Raw genomic sequence first — 25,900 nt, forward strand, 5'->3', positions numbered from 1 at the left:
CTTACCCAGTTTTTCGTGGCAAAATTAGGTGCTTCGGCTTATACTCGAGTATATACGTTAGATTGGACACGATATTAAGTATGTTTATGTAACATTTTTTAATTTCTTTATTTCTAGAGAAGTGAAAAAGTTAAGTGATTAAACATTTTTTTTTTTTTTTATTTAGTTTTTAGTTCCAGTAGGAAACTTGAACCAGTGATAATTTGATTGCTTGTACTATATATACACTAAAAAACAATGGTAGTGTAGCATACAGTGAAATTGTGGTGGCAGAGCTTCATAGGAGGGCTAAGATGGTTGTTACGGGGGCCTTCAGCACCCATGTACAGGCAATGGTGTCAAATAGATCAGAGTAAGCGCCAGCTGTAATATAGCTACCATCTGCTTGGTATCAACAGGCTCAGCCCCTGAGACAACTTCATACAGCCCTTAAAAACCTACAGTAATAATAAAAACCTCAACAAAAATATACAATATAGGCAGTAAAGGTGTTAAAAATCTTTCAGCAGTTTGCATGAATCTTCAAGTAATTTCACAAGGATGACAACTTCTCTATTGGACAGGGCAATAAGGAAGAGCATATTTAAAATTGATTGGGGTCCAATATTTCAGCATCCCACTGTAAAACGCTTGACATTCAATTGACAGTTAAATTAAAAACTTATTTTGCTATATTGGGAAAACTATTACTGTAAATCATAAAACTTTGATAGGAAGATACCAATGCTACAGATCTACCTTGATAATTTTGGATCCAATCTTACAAGATCCTGAACTTAGCTTCTGAAGAGCTCGATAAGCATCTTGCCTGTGAACCATGCAAACATATGCACAACCACGGGGAGGAATCATCTGTTGAGGTAAATTAAAGGTTAAATCTGTAAATGTGATTGAAATGCAGTATCAGACACATAATTGGTCTTATTCTACAATGTAACACATATCAGGTTGGAGTGATATAATAACAATATTCTATATTACCTATATGGCTCACGGTCTTATCATTGCTTTCAACACAAAATCTTTTGTGGTAAGCTTTTTCCACTGGAAACTGCAGGGAGTGTGCACATAATATTTTAAACCTTAAGGCTATTCACTACTTTCTATCAATGAACTAGTTCTGCCACATCAAATCAATGGTGGTGCAACACCTTCATTGATTATCAGTGGCCTGATCTATAGCAGAACGGAACAGCTCTGTACCCTGTTTAGTGGCTGCTGACAAGAGCTGCAGCTCAGCTCCTATTCAATTGTTAGTTCATCAATGTCACAGTGGTGGACAACCCCTTTAAATCAACGTACACTTTTGAACCTATTTAGAGAAAAAATCCATAACATGCTATGCAAGTGTGTAAGGTTTAAAATGCTACTATTCTGTTTCGTACTGTATGTGCTACATTGCCAGTGTGCTTAGTTAACCATAAATTGCCGGATTTTCAATTGCTCAATAAACTTAGCAGCCAGATATTATACTGTCTACTTACATTGATAGATTCAATCTGCCCAAACTCTTCAAATACGTTGGTCAGATCTTGCTGAGTCGCCTTTTTGTCAACTTGTCCCACCCATAATGTTGTGCTGCACACTGAAAATAATAAAAAAAAGGTTTTAAGACCTTCAAATACTGACGTTGCTAAGTTCCTGCGTAGATTCTAAAACTAACTTTCAGACGTACCACTCAAAGTCTTGGATTGAATAGGAGGCAGGCCTTTTTTCAGTCTTTCTTTCTCTCGATCTCGTGCTCTTCGCTCACTTGAGTATGACCTTGAAGTCTTATGTTTTCTTTCCCTTGACCTTGACCGAGAACGTTTTCTATGTTTGCGCTTCCTTGAACCAGAACGAGATCTTGAACGCCTTTTTCTGGGTGATCTTGGAAAATATAAGAATTGAGACAAGTATATAATAAATGAAAACAATAGTTCACTGCTGTGAAAGCTGGTATACATTGTAGAAGCTTGCCTTTCCAATTTCTGAATGGATGCTGGAGCATTTCACACAACAGTAGAGAAACTGCTGCCCTAACATTCAATGTTATGTGAGTTACTAATAAAGAGTATTCACAATTTGTAATCCCGTTGCTAAATTTGTATCCTCCGCTGTGAGATGGGGAAGCTCGTAAAGAAATGAGTAGTGGTGATGAAGATGGCAGTCACGGGACGCATGCTATTACTTGTATATGTGCATGTTCTGGATGCCTGCTGGCGATACATTGTGTGTCTGAAGTCTCATTCACTCTACAACCCTTACAGAATGCCAAATTAATAAACTCAAAGTCTTATAAAGAAAGAAATGTCATTATATTTCACCTAGAGCGTGATTTGGAACGGGCCCTCGCTTTGTCATCTTTAATCATTTTCTTCTCTTCCATTTCAAACATCTCTTCAATTACATCTTGCATTTCTTCAATATCCATATCCTTACAACAGAACAGAAAAGTCTCAAATTAACATTTCCTTACAGCAACACTTCTTATTAACCCAAGAAATCAATGATTTAAATGTGAGGTTATTTGGTAGTAAAGATTAAGAGGTAATCCATCAATACTGGCTGTAATACACCAGTCCTCAATACTCAGTCACGATAGTAAGATGCCCCAAATGTTGGAAGAGGCAAACGCCTGTTTTTGATCAATTTGGCACGTCTTTCCGTTGTTTATGTGCCAGACACTGAAATCTGAGCCAGCTAGAAGTTAGTGTAAATTTCCACTCCAATTTCAGTCAATTTTTGGCAAAAATTATGGTGAATCTATTTGGCTGCTAATGGCCACACTCCTTCAGGTGATGTCGTGCCTACTTTTTGGAAACATGGCAGAGCCGACAAAAACTCTTAAAGGGAAGGTGCCGTGATTTTAATTTTTGTATTAATAATTATTAATTATACAATCAATTATTTTTAATACAAAATTAAATTAACTACTTTAATAGTTTATTATTTATTGACTTTTATGTTTGCCACGGGGGGCTGTCATTTTCATTAGTGTGGGAGTAAGTGTCTGGGCACAACACTTGCACTCCTCAACGGCAGCCATGGGCATAAGAGATTGCAGTTGGACACCGACCACATCTCTTACACTGAGGCTGCTCCTCCTGCCTCTTAGCTGTGATCTGGGCACAACCCCCTGGGCTGTCCAGGTTAACGCTCCTACATAGGCTGGTGACAGTGTGTGCATAGGTTTGTGTGTATTTGTGTTTACTTATCGACTATGAGGGTGTCAAGCTGAGTGTGAGTTTCAGCATGTGAATGTGAGAGCATCAGCGTGAGTGTGAGAGTCAGCATGTGAGCATGTCAACATGGGAGTCAGCTTATGAGCATCAGCATGTGAGTGAGTGTGAGCGTTAGCGTGTGAGCGTCAGCGTGTGAAAGTCAGTGTCTGAGCATAAGGGTGTCAGTGTAAGAGCATCAGCGTGTCAGCGGGTGAGTGTAAGCCTTTCCTTTGACGTCAGATGCACGGCCAGAAATCCTACGCCTAAGCATTCTGCCTGCCGCCTCTCTGCTGCACTGTTTCACCCTTCTCAGGGCGGTGACGGAGAGTCACTGTCACTTCCAGTCCGGTGTTCTCCAGTGCTCTGAATTGCATGTTAGGTGTGTGACTCTTCAGAATGCCGGAGAACACTGGACTGTGCAGATTAATAGCTAAAATCGCTCAAATGGAGTGACAGATTCCTTTTAAAAGCATCTTTTAAAGAATTTATTTCCGGTTAGCGTGCTGTCTGTATTAAAAACGACAAAAGCAAAGAAACGTCTATGTGCTAGTGCACAAGTGATTCTCTGCTATGTGAGGATAAGTTTCTTTTAATGTAGCCAAGTGCTAACATTGCTTAGCTGAAGAGGAGTCCGTTCAGAAGGCAAGAGTGCGAGGTAGTCAGAATCTGCACATTCCCATCGCGCTCCTGCTGCTGATGGGATAAATAGAGGAACCTAGAGGCAGGGATTTGCACACAATGATTGTAGGGATTTTGGACAGTTGCCTCCCAAATAACGTCATCTTCTAAACAGGAAAGAATGTAAAGGTGGCCTTTCCTACACAGTGTAACAGCACTGCCCCTTCCCCTCATCATGCAGTGAAGCACATAGAAGTGATGCAGCCCTTACCTCTTGTTGTAATGATAAAGAACTATGGAGCTGGGCCTCTTTCTCCATAAAGGCATGACTGTCATCTTGTGAAGGAGTAGCAGAATTTTCGGACTCAGACATCACATCCTGGCTCTCCTGAGCCATCATCTAGATATGAATGAGGACATTTGTTATGAACCAAACATTACTTTTCAGCACGCAAATTGCTGGTGTATAACAATTTACTCCCTCACTCCACAAACTAAGAGATTTAAGTGTCAGATATCTCCAAATGTATTTCTGAAAAAATATATTAACTCCTTCACAACCGTCAATGTAAATAAACGTCTGTGCTTGCTAAGCTTTGTGCAGCACCAATGCTTCTACATGGTCAGTGGTCTTGCAGCGCTCAGGATCTCCAGAGTCCTGCAAACACTGGGATTCCTGTGCTGGTTGATAGCTCTGATTGGCATAATGATTGGGACCTGAATGACTCAGAACCTGATGATATTAACCCTCTGTTATCTTCTAGATGCCATGATCAATAGCGATCGAGGCATTTAGAAGTTTGGGAGAGGGCCCCCTTCTATCACAGCAACATGATCACAGGGGAGCCAAGGGTTGTCATGGCAGTCGGAGGTCAAAGGATAACCTCTGGGTCTGCCAGCAAAGGTGGCTCTGTCAAACTCTTAGACAAACTAAATAAAAAAATAAATAAACCAATAAATATATATATATATATAAAAACAAAATTAACAAAAAGAAGTACACATATATGGTATCGCCACTTCTGGAACAACCCAATCTATACAACTGTCAGACTGGTTAAACCCTTCAGTGAACACTGTAAAAAAAACCTATGCTTTTTGATCATACTGCTAAACAAAAAGTGGAATAAAATGTGACAATAAGACAAATGTAAATAAAACTAGTACTGCTGAAAAGTTTTATTCCGCAAAAACTGGCCACCATACAGCTCAGTCAGGGGAGAAATACGAAAGTGATAGCGCTCAGAATAAAGCGATGCAAAAACAATTGTTTTTTCTATAAAATAGCTTCTATTTTGTAAAAGTGGCAAAACATAAAAAAATGATATACTGCAATGTGATATTGCTGTAATCGTACTGACCTGAAGAATAAAGCAATCTTATCAATTTTATCACACTATGAACGACATTGAAAAAACACTCAAAAATGCAAATCCTGAATTGCTGGTTGATGTTCATTCGGTATCCCAAAAATCTGAATAGAAAGGGATCAAAAAATATTATGTGCCTGAAAACGGTACCAATAAAAACATCAACTCGTCCCGCAAAAAACAAGCCCTCACAATACTCTGGAGGAAAAAATATAGAAAAATTATAGAGCTCAAACTGTGGCAATGCAAAACCTTTTTTTTAGGTGTAAAAAAAAAATAAAATTGACTTTTAGTGTGTAACAGCAACCAAACACAAAAAAAAATATAAATCTGGCATCGCTGTAATAGCACCGACCTACAGCATAAAGTCGTCCTATCACATATACCGCACGAGGAACGGGTTAAAAATTAAATACAATTCTTCACATGCTGTTGACTTTTTTATTCTTCTCTCAAAGATCGCAGTAAAGCTCGGCTCACATTTATCCTGCGCTTTGCACTGAGCGCTTACACTGAGGTCTCCATGTAAATCTCTGAAACACGTTGTTAAGATGGAACCCCTAGTGGAAGATTATCTTTAATGATGCAGATGGAGACACTGTGGACACCATCTGGCCTGTGATCCGGCGGTGTCCGTCTTTTTTTTAGGTGTGCATAAAAGTGTGGTTGGCCACAGTTTTGTGCAGCTCTTGAAAAGGACACCGCTAAACAGAGGCCAGACAGAGTCCAGAGTAACTCTGTTGCCTCATTATAGTGAATGGATCCCTCAAGTCAATCCACAAAAAAGCAAGTCCCCACTCATCCGTCAATGAAAATACATCTATTGTTCGCCCCCAGTCCCTCCCAAATCCAAATGCCCCCCTCCCTTTTGAGTTGAACAGGGTGCCAAATGCAGTGGGGAAAACAAACATTTGATAAGCAGCCAATTTTGCAGGTTTCCCCACCTACAAAGAATGGAGAGGTCTTTAATTTTTATCAAAGGAACACTTCAACTGTGAGTCAGAATCTAAAAAGAAAAAACAGAAAATCCCATTGTATGATTTTTAAACAATTAAATTGCAATTTATTGCATGAAATATGTATTTAATCACCTACCAACCTGCAAGAATCCTGGCTGTCACAGACCTGTTACTTTTTCTTTAAGAAGCCATCCTACTCTGCACTCATTACCTGTATTAACTGAACCTGTTTGAACTCGCTACCTGTATAAAATACACCTGTCCACACATTCAATCAATCACAATCCAACCTCTCCACCATGGTCAAGCTTCCTCGGTCTGGGGCTCCTTGCAAGATCCTGTAGGGTAAAGATGATTCTGAAAAAGGTCAGGAGTCCGCCCAGAGCTACACAGGAGGACCTGGTCAATGACCTGAAGAGAGTTGGGACCACAGTCTCATACATTACAGTAACACACTACACTGTCATGGATTAAAATCCTGCAGAGAACCCAAGGTCCCCCTGCTCACGCCAGTGCAAGTCCAGGCCCATTTGAAGTTTGCCAATGACCATCTGGATGATCCAGAGGAGGCATGAGAAAATGTCATGTGGTCAAATGAGACCAAAATAAAACTTTATGGTATCAATTCCACCAACCGTGTTTAGAGGAAGGGAGAAGGAGTAAAACCCAAGAACACTGTCCCAACTGTGAAGCACGGTGGAGGAAACATAGTAATTTGGGGTTGCTTATAATAATAATAATAATAATTTTTATTTATATAGCGCCAACATATTCCGCAGCACTTTACAATTAAGCGGGGACATGTACAGACAATAAATTCAATACAAGTTAAGACAATTCAAACAGTGACATTAGGACTGAGGTCCCTGCTCGCAAGCTTACAATCTACAAGGAAATGGGGGGACACAGTAGGTGAGAAATGCTTGTTAATTCAGGTCTGGCAATTATAATAGGGATTTTCATATAAAGCTGCATGATCCGGTCATCAGCCCGTGTGTTTAAGTGCAATAGACAAGTATCAAATGCAGTTATCATGTGCATGAAGGGTGTGGAGACAGATGAATAGTAGGGTGCAGATTCAGAATAATATTTGGAAGGAGGGAACAGGGCAAAGTTAGCTTGCTGAGTAGTTGATGTGGTAGGCTTGTTTGAAGAGATGGGTTTTCAAAGCGCGCTTGAATAGGTCAGGGCTAGGTATCAGTCTGATCGTCTGGGGAAGTGCATTCCAGAGAGCTGGAGCAGCACGAGAGAAGTCTTGGAGACGGAGGTGCGAGGTTCGGATTACGGGGGATGTTAGTCTTAGGTCATTTGTAGAACGGAGGGCACGTGTAGGGCGATAGACAGAGACGAGAGAGGAGATATAAGGCGGTGCAGAACAGTGGAGAGCTTTGTGGGTGAGAGAGATGAGTTTATACTGGACCCTGTAGCGAATAGGTAGCCAGTGTAATGACTGGCACAAGATGGAGGCATCGGTGAAGCGGCTGGACAGAAATATGACCCTGGCTGCCGCATTCAAGATGGATTGGAGAGGAGAAAGTTTGGTAAGAGGGAGACCGATCAGAAGAGAGTTGCAGTAGTCCAGACGAGAATGAATAAGAGCGACAGTAAGAGTCTTAGCAGTTTCAAAGGTGAGAAAAGGTCGGATTCTGGAGATGTTTTTAAGATGCAGGTGACAAGAGCGACTGAGTGATCGGATGTACGGAGTAAAGGAAAGTTCAGTGTCGAATATGACCCCAAGACAGCGGGCATGCTGCTTGGGAGTTATGGTTGAACCCTCCAGGGTTATTTCGATGTTAGGTAGAGTGAGGTTATTAGAGGGGAGAAACACAAGAAGTTCAGTTTTAGAGAGATTTAGTTTCAGATAGAGGGAGGACATGATGCTAGAGACAGCAGACAGACAATCCTTGGTATTTTGAATTAGGGTAGGGGTGATGTCAGGGGAAGAAGTGTATAATTGGGTGTCATCAGCATAGAGATGATACTGGAACCCAAATCTGCTGATTGTTTGTCCAATAGGGGCAGTGTATAGAGAGAAGAGGAGGGGGCCTAGGACTGAGCCCTGCGGGACCCCGATAGTAAGGGGACGAGAAGAGGAAGAGGAGCCGGAAAAAGATACAGTGAAGGAGCGGTCAGAGAGGTAGGAGGAGAACCAGGAGAGGGCTGTGTCCTTGAGGCCTATAGAGCGGAGCATAGTGAGGAGGAGCTGGTGATCCACAGTGTCAAATGCGGCAGAGAGATCCAGTAGAATCAGCAGGGAGCAATGACCTTTCGATTTAGCTGTTATTAAATCATTAGAGACTTTAGTGAGGGCAGTTTCAGTAGAGTGTAAAGAGCGGAAACCAGATTGTAAGGGGTCGAGAAGAGAGTTATCCGAGAGATAGCGGATTAGACGGGAGTGGACCAGGCGTTCCAGGAGTTTAGAGATGAAGGGAAGGTTAGAGACAGGTCTGTAGTTAGCAGTGCAGTTCTGGTCCAGGGATGGCTTTTTAAGTAAAGGGGTTATGATGGCATGTTTAAATGAGGAGGGAAATATACCTGAAGAAAGAGAGAGGTTAAATATTTTAATCAGGTGAGTGGTGACCACTGGTGAGAGAGACTGCAGGAGCTGTGAAGGAATAGGGTCACTGTTGCAGGTTGTAGGCCGAGCAGAAGCGAGGAGCTTGGAAACTTCTTCTTCTGAAACAGGCTCAAAGATGTCTAGTGAGCTTGAGGTGCGGCAGGGAAGGGGATCCAGGCACTGAGGAGATAGGGCTGAGATATCCTGATGTATGTGGTTGATTTTTTCTAGGAAATAAGTGGCCAGATCCTCACCGCTGAGGTTGGTGATGGGGGCCTGTACTTTAGGTTTCAGGAGGGAGTTTAAGGTTTCAAAAAGTCGTCTTGGGTTGTTGGATAGTGAGGTGATGAGGGTGGTGAAGTAGGATTGTTTGGCCAGATGAAGGGCAGAGTTATAGGTTTTGAGCATGAACTTATAGTGGATGAAGTCTTCTGCTAAGAGAGATTTTCTCCACTGCCGCTCTGCACAACTCGAGCAGCGCTGAAGAAAGCGTGTTTGCGTTGTGTGCCAGGGCTGCCGTTGTCTGTGTCGGGTCTTTCTGCGTATAGAAGGTGCTGCTTCATCTAGGGCATTCTTCAGTGTATTATTGAAGTGTGACAATGCTATGTCTGGACAGGAGAGGGTGGAGATGGGGGCTAAAGATGTGTGGAGATTGTCCCTAAGCTGTTGGGTATTAATGGTACGTGTATTCCGATAAGTGTGGTAAGTGGGGGTGTCCCGGGTGAGGAGACAATTCTTGACAGAGAAGGAAAGAAGGTTGTGGTCCGAGAGCGGGAGAGGCGAGTTAGTAAAGTCGTGCAGCGAGCCGGGACGGGAGAAAACCAGGTCCAGAGTATTCCCGTCCTCATGTGTAGGAGAATTAGTAAACTGTGAGAGGCCGAATGAAGAAGTTAGAGAAAGAAGATGAGAGGCAGACTGGGAGAGCGGATCATTGATGGGGATGTTAAAGTCTCCCATGATGAGGGTGGGGATGTCACAGGATAGAAAGTGAGTAAGCCAGGTGGTGAAGTGGTCTAGAAACTGGCGGGAGGAGCCTGGAGGGCGATAAACAACCGCCACTCGTAAGGAGAAAGGCGTCTGACGGCATGTACTTCAAAGGAAGGAAATGTAAGTGAGGGAACCGGGGGGATGACCTGGAAAGCACATTGTGATGAAAGCAGCAAACCAACACCTCCACCCTGTCTGTTCTCAGGTCTGGGGGTATGTGAAAATTTCAGCCCACCAAACGAGAGAGCGGCAGCAGCGGTGGTGTCTGAATGCTGGATCCAGGTTTCTGTAATAGCCAGAAGGTTAAGGGAATTAGAGAGAAAAAGATCGTGAATGTAAGTCAGTTTGTTACACACAGACCGTGCATTCCAGAGAGCACATTGGAAAGTGAGAGGAGAAGGCATGCACTGAATGTTAATAAGATTAGCAGGGTTTCTATATGCAGCTGGAGGAGAGTAACGTATGCTGGTGGAGGGAGGCCCAGGGTTGGGGGAGATGTCACCTGCAGCTATTAAAAGGAGAAAAAACAGAAAAAGCAGGTGGTGGGATGATTTGTATGAACGTTTGGAGTGCTGCATGGTGGTTTTGGATGGTTTGGTGTGGGTAAGAAATGTCAATAGAGCCTCAGAGTTATACATGGGAGAGGGGAAAAGGGAGGGGTGGATATGCAGAGAGTGCACAGAATGTGTAAAAGGGCAGGCGAGTTGTTAGAAAGCAGAGGTGAAGACAAAAAAGCAGCAGGTTGATATGATCAATGCATATGTAGTACGACTGACCAAGAAGCATGCGTGCATGAAAAATTTATGCACCTTACCTGTCTCCTGCCCTGTCCAACTGCATTGTCTAACTGCAAAACACTTGATCCTAACTGCATTGTCTAACTGCAAAACACTTGATCCTAACTGCATTGTCTAACTGCAAAACACTTGATCCTGTTGCACTTAATATCTGTTGCACGCGTGAGCCCGCACGCGTGCTATCCCAGCCAGAGCTAAATATATATGAAATGAAATGTCTGCTAGCTTCAGCCACCAAAAGGCCACAATCAGTAATTAACCAATTAGCACAAGGCCAGAGCAGGCATTACTATGCAGCATAAATAACTAATGCTGGACAAGGCCATCAAACAGAGAAAGGGAAAAAAAAACAAAAAAAAAAAACACCTTTCTACACTTCAAAGCACAAACCAAATAGATAAAAAAAGAAAGACCCACCACGGGAGTGATGGAATGAATTACCATAAAAATATCTGGCAATATATGATGCAGTTCACACTTGTCAGACAGCACACATGGATGATGGAATGAATTACCATAAAAATATCTGGCAATATATGATGCAGTTCACACTTGTCAGACAGCACACATGGATGATGGAATGAATTACCATAAAAATATCTGGCAATATATGATGCAGTTCACACTTTTCTGCATGTGTCGCAAGATTTTATCCAACAATCTCCTGCTCTCAGTAAGAGCATTGATGATGGGTCGTGGGCTGGGTCATCCAGCATGGCAATGATCCCAAACACACCTCACAGCTAAAGAGTGGCTCCGAAAGAAGCATTTCAAGGTCCTGGAGTGGCCTAGCCAGTCTCATGACCTGAACACAATAGAAAATCTTTGTAAAGACCTGAAACTCAATGTTGCCCGGCAACAGCCCCGAAACCTGAAAGATCTGTATGGAGGAGTGGGCCAAAACCCTGCTGCAGTGTGTGCAAACTTGGCCAAGAAATACAGGAAACTTATGACCTCTAATTGCAAACAAAGGTTTCTGCATTAAATATTAAGTTATGTTTTTCTACTGTATCAAATACTTAATTTCATGCAATAAAATGCAAATTATGTAAAAATCATACAGTGTGATTTTTCTGGATTTTTTTTTAGATTCTGTTTTTAAGAGTTGAAGTGTACCTACAATAAAATTTACAGACCTCTCCATTCTTTATAGGTGGGAAAGCTTTCAAAATCGGCAGTGTATCAAATACTTATTTTCCCCACTGTTAGGACCACATGTTTGGAATTTCTGTAGCAATGAGAGCCCGCCTAATTTACGGAGTGTGTGCGTCCAGCAGCACGAGCTGGGCACAATTTATGGGCACTACAATGGCAAATTTTCAATTTTCTCTCAGCATCGTCCACTGCTGATTGTTTCCGCGAAACACCCAAGGAGTCAAATCATCACTATTTTTGTTGATAAATTTGATATTTGTGATCATCCACCACTGTTGTCTTCCGTGGGTGCCCAGGTCTTTTTGCATTGATGAGTTCACCAGTGCTTTCTTTCTTTCTCAGGATGTACCAAACTGTAGATTTTGCCACTCCTAATGTTGTAGCAATTTCTCAGGTGGGTTTTTTCTGTTTTTGCAGCTTAAGGATGGCTTGTTTCACCTGCATGGAGAGCTCCTTTGACCGCTTGTTTCCTTCACAGCAAAACCTTCCAAATGCAAGCACCACACCTCAAATCAAATCCAGGCCTTTTATCTGCTTAACTGAGAATGACATAACGAAGGGATTGCCCACACCAGTCCATGAAATAGCCTTGGAGTCAATTGTCCAATTACTTTTGGCCCCCTTTAAAAACAGGGTGGCACATGTTAAAGAGCTGAAACTCCTAAACCCTTCATCCAATTTTAATGTGGATACCCTCAAATGAAAGCTGAAAGTCTGAACTTCAACTGCATCTGAATTGTTTTGTTTAAAATTCATTGTGGTAATGTCTAGAACCAAAATTTGAAAAATGCTGTCTCTGTCCAAATATATATGGACCTAACTGTATTTCAGCTAAAACTAAATATTTGTGGGAGTTCTGTGAAGCACCAGCGGGTTCAAGGTGCTCACCACACATCTAGATAAATTCCTTGAGGGGTGAAGTTTCCAAAATCGGGTCACTTATGGGGGGGGGGTTCCACTGTTTAGGCAGATCAGGGGCTCTACAAACACGACATGGTGTTCACTATCTATTCCACACAATTTTGCGCTACAAAAATCAAAGGGTGCTCATTCCTTTCCGAGCCCTGTTGTGCGCCAAAGCAGTAGTTTTACATCACATATGGGGTATCAATGTAATCAGGAGAAATTGCACAACAAATTTCCGTGTCCATTTTCTCCTGATACCCTCATGAAAATTGAAAATTTGTGGCTAAACTTTCTTATGGGAAAAAGTTAAATGTTCATTTTTTTTCCTTCCACATTGCTTTAATTCCTGCGAAGCACCAAAAGAGTTAATAAACTTCTTGAATGTGGTTTAGAGCACTTTGAGGGGTGTACTTTTTAGAATGGCGTCACTTTGGGTATTTTCTGTCACATAGTCCCTTCAAAGTCAATTTAAATGTGATGTAGTCTCTAAAAAATGGTTTTGTAAATTTTGTTGGAAAAATGAGAAATTGCTGATAAACTTTAACTCTTCTAACTTCCTAATATAAAAAAATGTTTAAAAAATGACTAGATGTAAAGTAGACATGTGGGAAATGTTATTTATTATTAACTATTTTGTGTGATATAACTCCTTGGTTTAAGGGTGTAAAAACTAAAAGTCTGAAAATTGCAAAATTTTCAAAAAAAATTATGATATTTTCACAATTAAATGCAAAAAATATTGACCTAAATTTACCACATAAAATACAATTTGTCACGGAAAAAAAATCTCAGAATCACTGTGATACACTGAAGCATTCCAGAGTTTTTACTACATAAAGTGACACGGGTCAGAATTGACGTCTGATCAGGAAGGTGAAAACAGGCTGGGGGGTTAATGTGTTAATGGATTAAAGGGGTATTCTCATCTCCAAGATCCTATCTCAATATGCAGAAGGTGTAATTGTAATAGTATTAGCAAATACCTGCAATTAGAAATGCAGTATAGTTTTTCTGATTCGCTATGTCTCTCTTCATGTGCATCATAAGTTGAGGATCCAAAAAAAGCACTTCTGAGCATTGGCGCTGCTTTAGTGATAAGAATTCTTCAGAAATCCATATAAATCTTTCAAGTTCTTTATTATATGTACTACAGAAACTACGCGTTTCGAGGTGACAAACCGCACCTCTTCTTCAGGTTACAGTACAGAGTTGTACATATAATAAAGAACTTGAAAGATTTATATGGATTTCTGAAGAATTCTTATCACTAAAGCAGCGCGGATGCTCAGAAGTGCTTTTCTTGGATCCTCAACTTATGATACCTAGTGGACGCTGTCCACCTGCACGAGCTCTGCAGCAGCTATATGACTGCAACAAACGTTGAGAGTGGTTGTGTCTGAACACAACCCATAAAGGGTGAGTACTCCAGAGAACTTTTATATTTTAATTGATTTATACCAGGTGAAGACCTATGTCTGCGCCCCCGCCCTTGTTTTCGCTCTTCATGTGCAGGCATTGCAGGACCTTAGGTATCCATGGTTATGACCAAGGATATAGTTAAGAGTTAGTTAGCAAGTTGTTATTGGTCGTAGCCATGGATTCCCAAGATCATGCAATGCCTGCACATGAGGAAAGAATCATAGCCAGCCAGAAGCTGAGCTCATAAGATGGTGCCACAGGACGGGAGTGGTGCCGAAAAATGGTGAAGATGTTGGAGGGTGAGTACATGAATAGGGGCAGGGGACTTACATTTAAAGCGCCACTCCAGCTGATAAAAAAAATGCTGGAGTGGTGCTTTCAATTTACGGTAAAGATCAAACAATGGAGACATAAATAAACTGAACAAAATAATAAAAGGCTGAAATGGGCTGATTTCCTCGGTTCACATTGTTTTCATAAAAGTATTCCTTTCCCGTTGAGTTTTTATAACTGGAAGTTCTGAACCATTATTGGAAGACCACATTTTACATGTCTTCTTTTCTAGTGAATGTATGACAACTTTCCAGACAATGTACCTTCGGTGTATGCTGCTGCTCCAGGAACTGATGACGTAGATGCTCTAGATTTTGCTGCTGTAAATGCTCCGCAAGCTGATGGAAAAGTGAATTGTTCATAGAATCTGGAACAAGGGGGCTGAAAAAGACAACAAATGTAGTCGACTAGTCCAGAAGCAGTATCTTGTAGTGTTAGGGCAACCTAACAAGCAGAACATGAATAAAGGCTGTTCTAAACACAAGCTTACATCCTGCAACTCTAATGATCGAAAGGTGAATCTGATGACAGATATATCCAGAAAGGGAAATTATAAAAAAGAGCTGTAAGACGTATTTCCATAATATAAAGGAAAACATGCATGTAACATACAATGTAAATGATAGCTTTACATAGTCTTTAACCATTTCACTATCAAGAAATTGCAACATAAAGTCATGACTTCCACTTAATGACCTGAGGTATTTTTGGTTTTGCATTTTTTGCTCCTTTTCTTCCCAGAGCCATAACTTTTTATTTTTTTTCCATCAATATGGCCACATGCGGGGGCTTGTTTTTTGCGGGACGATTTGTACTTTTGAAATATACCATTGGTTTTACCATGTCATGTACTCCAAAACGGGAAAAAAATTCCAAGTGCGGTGAAACTGCAAAAACAGTGCAATCTCACACTTGTTTTTTATTTTGCTTTTTTACTAGGTTCACTAAATGCTAAATCTGACCTGCCATTATGATTCTCCAGGTCATTACGAGTTCATAGACACTAAACATGTCTAGGTTCTTTTTTAGCAAAGTGGTGAAAAAAAATTCCAAACTTTGTTAAAAAAAAATAAATAAAATTGCACCATTTTCTGATTCCCATAGCGTCTCCATTTTTCGTGATCTGGGGTTGGGTGAGGGCTTATTTTTTGAGCGCCGAGCTGACGCTTTTAATGATACCATTTAGGTGCAGATACGATCTTTTGATTGCACGTTATTGCATTTTAATGTAATGTCGTGGTGACCAAAAATACATAATTCGAGCGTTGACTTTTTTTCTCGCTACGCCGTTTAGCGATCGGGTTAATCCTTTTTTTTTTATTGATAGATCGGGCGATTCTGAATGCGGCAATACCAAATATGTGTATGTTTGGTTTTTTTTTTAATTGCTTTATTTTGAATGGGGCAAATGGGGGTAATTTGAACTTTTATATTTTTTATATTTTTTTTTAATGTATTTTTATTCTGGGCGAATTTCCAGCACGATTGCCGGAAGCGCCTGTTAAATGCCGCTGTCAGAGTTTGACAGCGGCATTTAACGGGTTAAAGGGAATCTGTCACACTTTTTTGCATCCATGTGCTGCCACCACTAACATCAGGGGATTATCTACAGCATTACAGAATGCGGGACTGTAAAGGGGCGGGACTTCCGGTCGCGGCCTAGCTCCGGCACGGTACACAAAAAACATGGCGCCACTAACTGCGCAATGCCGCCTGACGGATCCAGCCACCCTCAGCCTTGCATGGGCGGTGACTTCCGCCGGCTGGGGGCTCCAGCCCAGAGATCTTTGCAGGAGCCCTCCCAGACCCTCTCCTCACCGATGATCCTCTTCAGCCTGAGCGCAGGTAGCAGGTATGTGAGGGGGCCTTGATAAAATAGGACGGTGCAGGCACCCTAGCTCCATCTAACCCCTTCTGGGGGTGAGGAGAGGGACCGTCCGCCACCTTGCAGCACCGCAGTCTAAGCATTGGTGGAGCAGTAGGGGCCGCACGGACTAGTCTTGTGCCTCTGTACAGCCCATGGTTTCAATACCTAGGGGTGGTCAGGGCTAAGTCCGGCATTGTGTCCCACGACGCAGGAGAGGATACGTGGAGGGACACTCGCACATGCTCGCCCGTTGTTGGTTTGGGGAAATCGGACCCTTTCAATAGGATCCGTTACCCCTGTCACATCTTCATGGAAAAAGACGAAAAAAGTCTGGAGAAAAAAAACAGACGTGTGCCTCCATGGACACTAAGCAAAAAAACTGATTTACGCCCGCAATAGAGGCGAGGATGTATACGGCGGAGGAGGAGCTAACCTCTTTTTTTCACATAGTGTCAGCCTCCTAGCGGCAGAAGCATACACCCACAGTATCTGTGTCCCCCAATGAGGCGAAGGAGAAAAACACGTTAGAATATACTCACCCGGGAGGCGGTCCGGTCCGATGGGTGTCGCGGTCCGGTCCAGTGCCTCCCATCTTCATACGATGCCGTCCTCTTCTTCCCTTCCTGTAGTGGCTCCGGCGCACTGCTCTGCCTGTTGACACCCATCGGACCGGACCGCCCCCTCCGGTGAGTATAATCAAACGTGTTTTTCTTATCTTTCAGGTTACATCAGGGGCTTATCTACAGCATTACAGAATGCTGTAGATAAGCCCCTGATGTCAGTGGCGACAGCACATAGTAAAAAAAAAGGGTGACAGGTTCCTTTTAAAAGCCGCAGGCGGTTCACTATTCCACTTGCGGCTGTTCCAGGCACATGTCAGCTGCTTTGAACAGCTGACATGTGCCGGGAAAGAAGTGGACTCAGCACCGGAGCCCACATCAAAAGGAAGGAGTCCGACATTGGCATAAATTTATGCCCGATGTCGGAAAGGGCTTTAACATTGACAACATCTAGAATATAGGTCATGGGCAAGAGTTTTGATGCTGACACAAATTTTGGTTTTCACAAAGTTTGCTTCTTCAGTTCTGACAGTGTAAATTTGCAAATGTTTGCAGGAAATATTTGGTGGTCTGCTCATATAGAAGAATATTTATAACAGCTCCTGTGGAAGCACAAATATTATTTCTGGTTCATCATGAGCCCAGGGCTGTGGAGTTGGAGTTGTGGATTCGGTGTTCATTTTGAGGGAGTCGGAAAAAAATGGATCGACTCCGACTCCAAAATTATCTAATAAATTGGGCACAGTTTTCGGTGCAATATGTGCTGTAAATGTTTTCATAAGAATTTGGGAAAGTTAAATGTCCTATAAATGTCTGTTCTATTCCTGTTCTAAGGATCTGGGCTTTTAGTTGAGATGAATCTGTGGTGTACTTTATGTACATGTTCATTAGTGAGGCAGGGCGGTTGTGGAGTCAGGGATATTCAGAATTCGGGAGGTTTGGCTTATCGACGTCATAGTACACTCCCTGACAGAAGTTATGTCGCTTATCCGTGTTATGTAAATAAAAGCTTATAACCTGACATTAAATTCATCCATTGGTTGTATAAATTATTCTTTTGAAAGCTGAAACCCTCCGAAATGTGGTTTAGGTTAAGAAAATAAATTGCCATCAATGCAGAAAATCGTAGTTACTTACCGATAATGGTATTTCTCCGATCCCATGACGGCACCACGGAGAGAGGGGACAGGAAACCTACTGATAAAAAGGCGGTACCTCTCTCCCGCATCAGTTGTTTTACAGAGCATTAATGGAACTTCAGCCTAATACTAACACAACACTTTAAGAAAAAAGAATTTCTATAATTATTAAACTGCGTAGAGGAGACACCACGTGACTTTCTGACTAAACTGTATTTACAATAAGTGCGCACCCCACGTGTGTAGGGAGGGAATATACGGGTGCCGTCATGGAATCGGTGAAATACCGTTATCGGTAAGTAACTACGATTTTCTCCTTCCCCCATGACGGCACCACGGAGAGAATTGCAGAGACTATCTATTAGGGGGGAGGAGGTGGCTAGGTCCAGCTGACAGTGGTTAAAGAAAGTTGAAGGAGAGGGCCAAGTAGCGGCTCTACATATCTGCTCAATGCAGACGCCCGCTCTCTCTGCCCAGGAAGTTGATACCGCTCTTGTGGAATGGGCCGTTATTCTGCCTGGGATGTCCGCGCCTTCTGACGAGTACGACAAGGTGATGACGTCCCTTATCCACCTCGCCAGCATGCTCTTTGATGCCTTTCGCCCTTTCTTTGGCCCCTGGAAGCAGACAAGAAGAGCCCTATCCTTCCTACACTCCCTGGTTGCCGCTAAGTATTCCACTAGGCATCTCCTGACATCTAATGTGTGCAAGGTCTCTTCTCCCTTGTTTTGGGGATTGGGCAAAAGGAGGGGAGGGAGATTTCCCAAGTTCGGTGGAATCGGGATGCTACCTTCGGCACATAGGCTGGGTCTGTTCTAAGTACCACCCTGTCGTCCAGAATCTGTGTGAATGGAGGAAAGGCTGACAGGGCCTGGATGTCGCTAATTCTACGGGCCGATGTGAGGGCTACCAGGAGGGAGGTCTTGAGAGATATTAATTTCAGCGGTGCTTTCTGCAAAGGCTCAAAGGGAGGCTGGGTCAGGGCTGAGAGTACGAAGTTTAGATCCCAGGGAGGGGTGTTTAGGGAAGACGCGGATCTGGATCTACTGACTGCCTTAACGAACCTGGACACCCAACGATACCCCGCCAAGTCACAGTTGTATAGGGCCCCCAGGGCTGCCACTTGAACCTTTAGTGTGCTGGTAGCTAGGCCTTGCTCTAAACCCCTTTGTAGGAACTCTAAGATGTTTGATATGGGTACCTTCCCCTTTGGACTAGCCTTTGAAACTGAAAGGAACTTTCTCCAGACCCTCCCGTACTGTTCGGCTTCCTGCTTCGCAGTAGCGTGGATACTAAATTTTGGGAGAAGCCTCTGTTGATTAATAGAGCCCTTTCAAATTCCAGGCCGTCATGTGTAGGTTCTCCACCTGAGGGTGCAGTACTGGGCTCTGGGAGAGTAAGTTCGGGATATCCGAGAGGACCCAAGGATCAGAGATCGACATTCTCCTCAGCCACGGGAACTAGTATTACCCTCGCTTTGTCCTCCCGAATCTTCCTCAGAACTGACGGAATTAAGGCTATTGGTGGGAACACATATGCAAGGGGGAAGTGCCAGGGTATCATAAGGGCGTCCAGGGCTAACGGGTCTCCGGATGGGTCTATGGAGCAGAATGTTTTCACTTTCCGATTCGTTTTGTTGGCAAATAGGTCTATGTTGGGTTATCCCCATAGCTGTGTGATCTGATTGAAAACTTTCTGGTTCAGCTCCTATTCGCCCTGTCTCAGCTGTGTGCGACTTAAAAAATACGCCATCACGTTGTCTGACCCTTTTATGTGTAATACCCACTGCCCTCCGGCGCGTGTGTGTCGCCGCTCCGCCCGAGCGTGCACACCACCACCGACTCCTAGTGGTGCATTGCGCGGGCGGCGGCTCTCCCAGCTTCCGGCCTGTGTGACGTCGCTGCCCCCCCGCGCGTGTGCACCACTTCCGGCTCCCAGTGGTGCATTGCGCGGGCGGCAGCGTCTCGCCCGGGACACTTGCGCCCGCTGGCGCTCTCCCACCCCGGTACCTCTCCGGCCCAGGGCAGCTTCCGGCCGCCATGGAGGACGCCTTTTCATCTTGAGGGAGGACGGATCTTCCTGCTGCCGCCTCTCCCCCCGCACACCGTGGAGGCCCGCTGACCCCAGCGGTGGCGCCTCAGGTAACCGCCCCAGCTGGGGCAGGGGGCTCCCGCTGCCATTCACCAGACTGGTCGGTCCCGGCATCCGGCAAGTCTGTAGGTTCCCTTATGGGGACAGGAAACCAACTGATGCGGGAGAGAGGTACCGCCTTTTTATTGGTAGGTTTCTTGTCTCCATGGGGCGGATCCCCTCTCTCCGTGGTGCCGTCATGGGGGAAGGAGAAATATTGATCATTTAATGGACACAGAATGGTCAGATTTTGCAAGACAAAAGTTTTGTCGCCTGGTCATATAATGCACCCAATCCTAGTTTACATCCTCACCTGTGCTCAGTAAATGATCGGTTAATTAGTGGGTGTGTATTAAAAAGAAACCCAGCACCCCAGACCTTCACTTGAGCTGCAACTTGAGCTCTGACAACATACCAAAAATCCACCCTGCGACCAAAGCCTGGATTATCAAGAGGCTGAAGACCAGATCCACTGCAGAGGTGGCTGGCACCTTTAATGTGTCTCAGCGTCAAGTACAAAGAATTAAAAAAAAAATCGAAGAGACTGGATATGGGTTTGACAAGCCCAGGTCCGGCAGACCCCGCAAGACAACTGCTCAGGAGGATAGCTTGTTGGTTAGGAAATCCAAAGCAAGCCCCTCTTCCACTGCAGCAGAGCTCCAACAGGCCTGGTCACCTCAAGACCCTGTGACAACTAGAACAGTTTGTAGGATTCTGTCTCGAAATGGCCTCCATGGTCGAATCAGTGTCCAGAAGCCAGCACTAAATGAAAGGCAAATAAAAAACTGGGTGGCATTTGCAAAGTCCCTTAGCCTGCTAAACAGATGGACCCTGGAAAAGTGGCAGAAGGTGTATTTTTCTGATGAATCTTTAGTAGAATTACACCACAGCCGCCGCAATTACTGCAGGAGACCTACTGGAGCCCGTATGGATCCAAAATACACCCAGAAAACTGTTAAATTTGGTGGTGGAAAGATCATGGTCTGGGGTTACATTCAGTATGGGGGTGTGCAAAACATTTGCAAGGTGGAAGGCAATATCAATAGCCTAAAATATCAAGAAGTATTAGCTACCTCATATATTCCAAATCATAAAAGGGGTCAAATTCTGCAGAAGGATAGTGCTTTATCTCATACATTCATCTCTACAACAAAGTTCCTCCAGGCAAAAAAGATCAAGGTGCTAAAAAACTGGCCAGCCCAGTCACCAAACATGAACATCATTGAGCATGTTTGGGGTAGGATGAAAGAGGAAGCTTGGAAGACAAAACCAAAGAATCTAGATGAACTCTGGGAGGCATGTAAAACTGCATTCTTTGCTATTCCTGATGACTTCATTAATAAATTGTATGAATCATTGTTGAACCGCATGGATGCAGTCCTTCAAGCTCATGGAAGTCACACAAAATATTAAATATAACTCTAATAGCACCACAACTTCATTCACCAATGTTATGCAACATATATTTGTATTTTAAGTTAATTATTTGTTTGAATATCAAATTACTTTTCTGTGGACTACAAAACTTTTGTCTTGTCAAAATCTGACCATTCTGTGTCCATTTAATGCAGGGCTCCCCAACTCCAGTCCTCAAGGCCCACCAACAGATCATGTTTTCAGGATTTCCTTATTATTGCATGTTGCTTCTCGATGAACCCACATCTTTCTTGGCACATGTCAGCTGTTTTGAACGCAATGCACCAGCGGCTATTAATCCGATAAATGTCGCTGTCAAACTCTGACAGCGGCACTTAACACGCGCTTCCAGCCATCAGGCCGGAAATCTGCCCATCGGTGACCCCCGTCACTTGATCGCGGATCACTGATGGATTGGCATGACAACCAGAGGTCTCCTGGAGACTTCAATGGTTGTCATTGCCGGCTTGCTGTGAGCGCCGCCCAGTGGTCGGCACTCATATCAAGTGAGATATTCTGTTACATAAAGGCGATTCAATCATCATCTGTATGTAAATTTTAAATATTACAAAAATAAGATGTAAAAGTTCAAAATCACTCCCTTTTCGTCCCATTCAAAATAAAAAAAAACAAAAACCAAAAAAAAACCAAACATAAACATACCGTATATACTCGAATATAAGTCGACCCCCCTAATTTTGCCACAAAAAACTGGGAAAACTTATTGACTTGAGTATAAGCCTAGGGTGGAAAATGCAGCAGCTACTGGTAAATTTCAAAAATAAAAATATAGATACCAAAAAAGTAAAATTAATTGAGGCATCAGTAGGTTAAATGTTTTTGAATATCCATATTGAATCAGGAGCCCCATATAATGCTCGATACAGTTCATGATGGCCCCATAAGATGCTCCATACAAAATACACCCCATATAATGCTGCACAAAGGTTGATAATGGCCCCATAAGATATAATGCTCCATAGAATAATATGCCCCATATGCTGCTCCATAAAGGTTATGGTCCCATAAGATGTTCCATAGATTATGCCCTATATGCTGCCCCATAAGATGCTCCATAGATGATGCCCCATATGCTGCCCCATAAGATGCTCAATAGATTATGCCCCATATGCTGCTCCATAAAGGTTATGGCCCCACATGCTGCTGCGAATAAAAAAAAAATGACATACTCACCTCTTGTCGCTGGGGGCCAGGTGCTGGTGTCATGAGCAGGCGGGGACACCGGTGCGTTATGGGGGACAGGTGCCGGGGTCAACACTGGCTCAGGCCCTGGCACCAGAGATATTCACCTGTCCCCGTTCCACCACTGCGCGCCGCTCTGTCTTCCGGGTCCCTCTGTCAATGACTGTTCAGGCAGAGGGCACGGTGCGCACTAACTACGCCATCGCGCCCCCAGAACTGAACGTCACAGACAGAGGACAGAGTGGCGCACGGCGGTGGAACGGGGACAGGTGAATATCGCATATACTTACCCCCTCCTGGTGCGGTCTCTGCAGCCCTTCTTCTCCCACGGTCTCCGGCAGCTCTTCCTTCCTTCAGCGGTCACGTGGTACCGCTCATTAAAGTCATGAATATGCGCATATTCATGACTTTAATGAGCAGTACCACGTGACCACTGAATACAGGCGCCAAAGACCGTGGGAGAAGCAGGGGGGCTGCAGAGACGCGCCAGAAGGGGGTAAGTATGATCTGACATCCCCACACCTCCTCTTCCACTGACCCCCTGGCGTATAGGACTCGAGTATAAGCTGAGAGGGGAACTTTCAGCTCCAAAAAATGGGCTGACAATCTCGGCTTACATTCGAGTATATACGGTATTTGATATTGCCGCTTACAGAATCGCCCGATCTATCAATAAAAAAGGATAAACCTGATCACTAAACGGCGTAGCAAGAAAAAAAGTAAAAATGCCAGAATTACGTTTGGTCGCCACGACATTGCATTAAAATGCAATAATGGGCAATCAATAGAACGTATCTGAACCAAAATGGTATCATTAAAAACGTCAGTTTGGCACACAAAAAATAAGCCCTCACCCAACCTGAGATCATACAAAATGGAGAAGCTAAGGGTATCGGAGAATAGCGCAATGTGTTTTTTTTTTTTATAACAAACTTTGGATTTTTTTTCAACACTTAATAAAAAATAACCTAGACATGTTTGGTGTCTATGAACTCATAATGACCTGGAGAATCATAATGGCAGGTCAGTTTTAGCATTTGGTGAACATGGTAAAGAGAAAAAAAAAAAAATTTGTGAAATTGCACTTTTTTTGCTATTTCACTGCATGTGGATTTTTATTTCTGTTTCCCAGTACACGATATGGTCAAACCAATCATTTCAATCAAAAGTACACCTTGTCCTGCAAAAAACAAGCCCTCACATGGCCATATTGATGGAAAAATAAAAAAGTTATGGGTCTGGGAAGAAAGGGAGCGAAAAACAAACGAAAAAACAAAAATGGGCTGTGGCGTGGAGGGGTTAATATAATCTGTTGTTTTCTTTTTTAACTGTAAAGCCACATTAGGTCTTCTATTTTCAGATAACATTGTAAATGCGTACGTTTAAAAAGTAAAACATTTTATAATAGCAAAATTCCTTACATTTGTGATGCATCCTTTTTTGAATCTTCATTCTCATCCCCAAAATCAAACCGATCCATAAGTTTCTGGTAATATAAAAATGCAAAGCAGAATTGAGACTTCATAGTCAAATATCTTATAGAGGTTGTCAACAGCAAGACAGACTAAGCCTAAACAACGCATAGCTATCTGCAAGTATGTAACTAAAGCTGTGAATACAAGCTCATGAGTCCCCAGACTTATGAACCCTTTATAGTTGAAGGGATATTCCTAGCTTCATAGATGGGTATTGTCTGATAATGCGTTTATCAAAGATAAGCATCAATACACCATAAGAAAATGTTAGTAATGAGAACCTATGATAGAAACCTATCAGTACGTACACACGGCATCAACCATTATAGAACGGCAGATGGCAATACAAACCAACCATGCCTAGAACAAGGAGGGTGTACAACTAAAACCCTATGCATATCACTGTCTGGGGTGAGTGGCTTATGGAAACAGGATGAGTATGAGTCTTTCATATCCTGTCCCCAGCTAGTATAGCACTGATGACCATGCTTGGTCTGGAATAACTTGCTCCAAACTCCCATTTGGTTATGAATTCACCCAAACCAAGGCAAACAGTGGCCCTCTGGCTGATCTAGTCGAGCCAGAGGAACGTGACAGCTATAGGGCTAAAACAATGGCCCACGGGTCAAACCATGCCCGCCGTCCATCTGCCGCCCACTGTCAGCACTATCTGCATTCTCAGGATGCAGACAGTTGTGAATACATTGGAGGAGGTCGGGCCATCAATCAGTGTGTGAGACAGCAGACATGATTACGTCACGTCATCAATCACCTGCTGAGACAGAAGTACTGGCGGAATGGGAGTGAGGAGAGTGTGTGGTGTTGCTCATGTGTATGGGACATTTGTATTATGTGTATAGAAGGTATTGTGGGACTCACACAATATCTATCTATATATATATATATAGGCTATGTAGGGCCTATGCAGTATGTTGGAGGCTAAGTGGGGAGGCTGACTGTATATTGGAGGCTATGTGGGGCTCATGCTGTATATAGGGGGCTAGTTGGGGGGTTTATACTGTATACTGGAGACTATGTGGAGGCCTCATGCTGGATATAGGGAGGCTATGTGGGGGCTCATACTGTATATAGGAGGCTATGTGGGGTGCTCATACTGTATATAGGAGGATTACAAATGGGTGTATCCAGCAACAGATCTGGGGAAAAATTTAGTATAGAAACAACAATTTAATGAAAAAGTTAACAAAAAAAAAAAAGGTCATGATAAAAAGTGCAGTTCCCTGGGATATGCACACACTGACGCGTTTCGAACTAATCCGTTCTTAATCATAGTATGATATGATATCCCAGTATTGGGTGCCGTTTTAATTAGTAGTGCTTCAGGAAATGACGTGAATAGATCACCATTTCATGAAGCACCCAAAAGGGGAGGTGATAGATCACGTATCTTAAAACATAAAGGAAGCATCATGGATCCTGAAATTAAATACTAGAACGCTGAATGGCATGAATATTAGAATGGATTTAATGTATATTTATTAATTAACTTAAAAAACAATAACTGCAAGATACAACTAAAGAATACTTTTGTTAGTGAATATTCATGTCATTTCCTGTAGCACTACTATTTAAAACACCCACTACTGGGATATCATATCATACTATAATTAAGAACGCACTAGTTCGAAACACGTTAGTTTGTGCATATCCCAGGGAACTGTGGAGGGCTCACACTGTATACTGCAGGCTATGTGGGGAGCTAATACTGTGTATTGGAGGTTATGTGGTGCTCATGCTGTATATCGGGAGGCTATGCGGGGCATAAGCTGTACATAAGAGTCTATG

The 25,900-nt window shown here is 43.1% G+C and overlaps 1 protein-coding gene across 5 annotated transcripts in view; it reads right to left on the reverse strand.

The window, feature by feature from the left end:
* The window catches only part of SCAF8 (SR-related CTD associated factor 8), a 463,405-nt gene that overhangs the window by 312,194 nt on the left and 125,311 nt on the right, over positions 1 to 25,900 (reverse strand). For all 5 annotated transcript variants that reach the window (XR_012234161.1, XR_012234162.1, XR_012234163.1 and 2 more), the window contains 7 exons: positions 24,041 to 24,105; positions 14,568 to 14,685; positions 4,093 to 4,221; positions 2,307 to 2,416; positions 1,676 to 1,869; positions 1,485 to 1,585; positions 739 to 852 (listed from right to left, as the gene is read on the reverse strand). Coding sequence is in view for 2 of the 5 variants with exons in the window: in XM_073585726.1 (XP_073441827.1) it covers positions 739 to 852; positions 1,485 to 1,585; positions 1,676 to 1,869; positions 2,307 to 2,416; positions 4,093 to 4,221; positions 14,568 to 14,685; positions 24,041 to 24,105 (831 nt within the window). In the remaining 3 variants the exon portion in view is untranslated. The remainder of the gene's footprint in view (positions 1 to 738; positions 853 to 1,484; positions 1,586 to 1,675; positions 1,870 to 2,306; positions 2,417 to 4,092; positions 4,222 to 14,567; positions 14,686 to 24,040; positions 24,106 to 25,900) is intronic.

This window comes from Dendrobates tinctorius, unplaced genomic scaffold (assembly GCF_039654945.1).
Source record: "Dendrobates tinctorius isolate UK_male_01 unplaced genomic scaffold, ASM3965494v1 ptg000087l, whole genome shotgun sequence".
In the NCBI taxonomy this organism is placed as follows: Eukaryota; Metazoa; Chordata; class Amphibia; order Anura; family Dendrobatidae; genus Dendrobates; species Dendrobates tinctorius.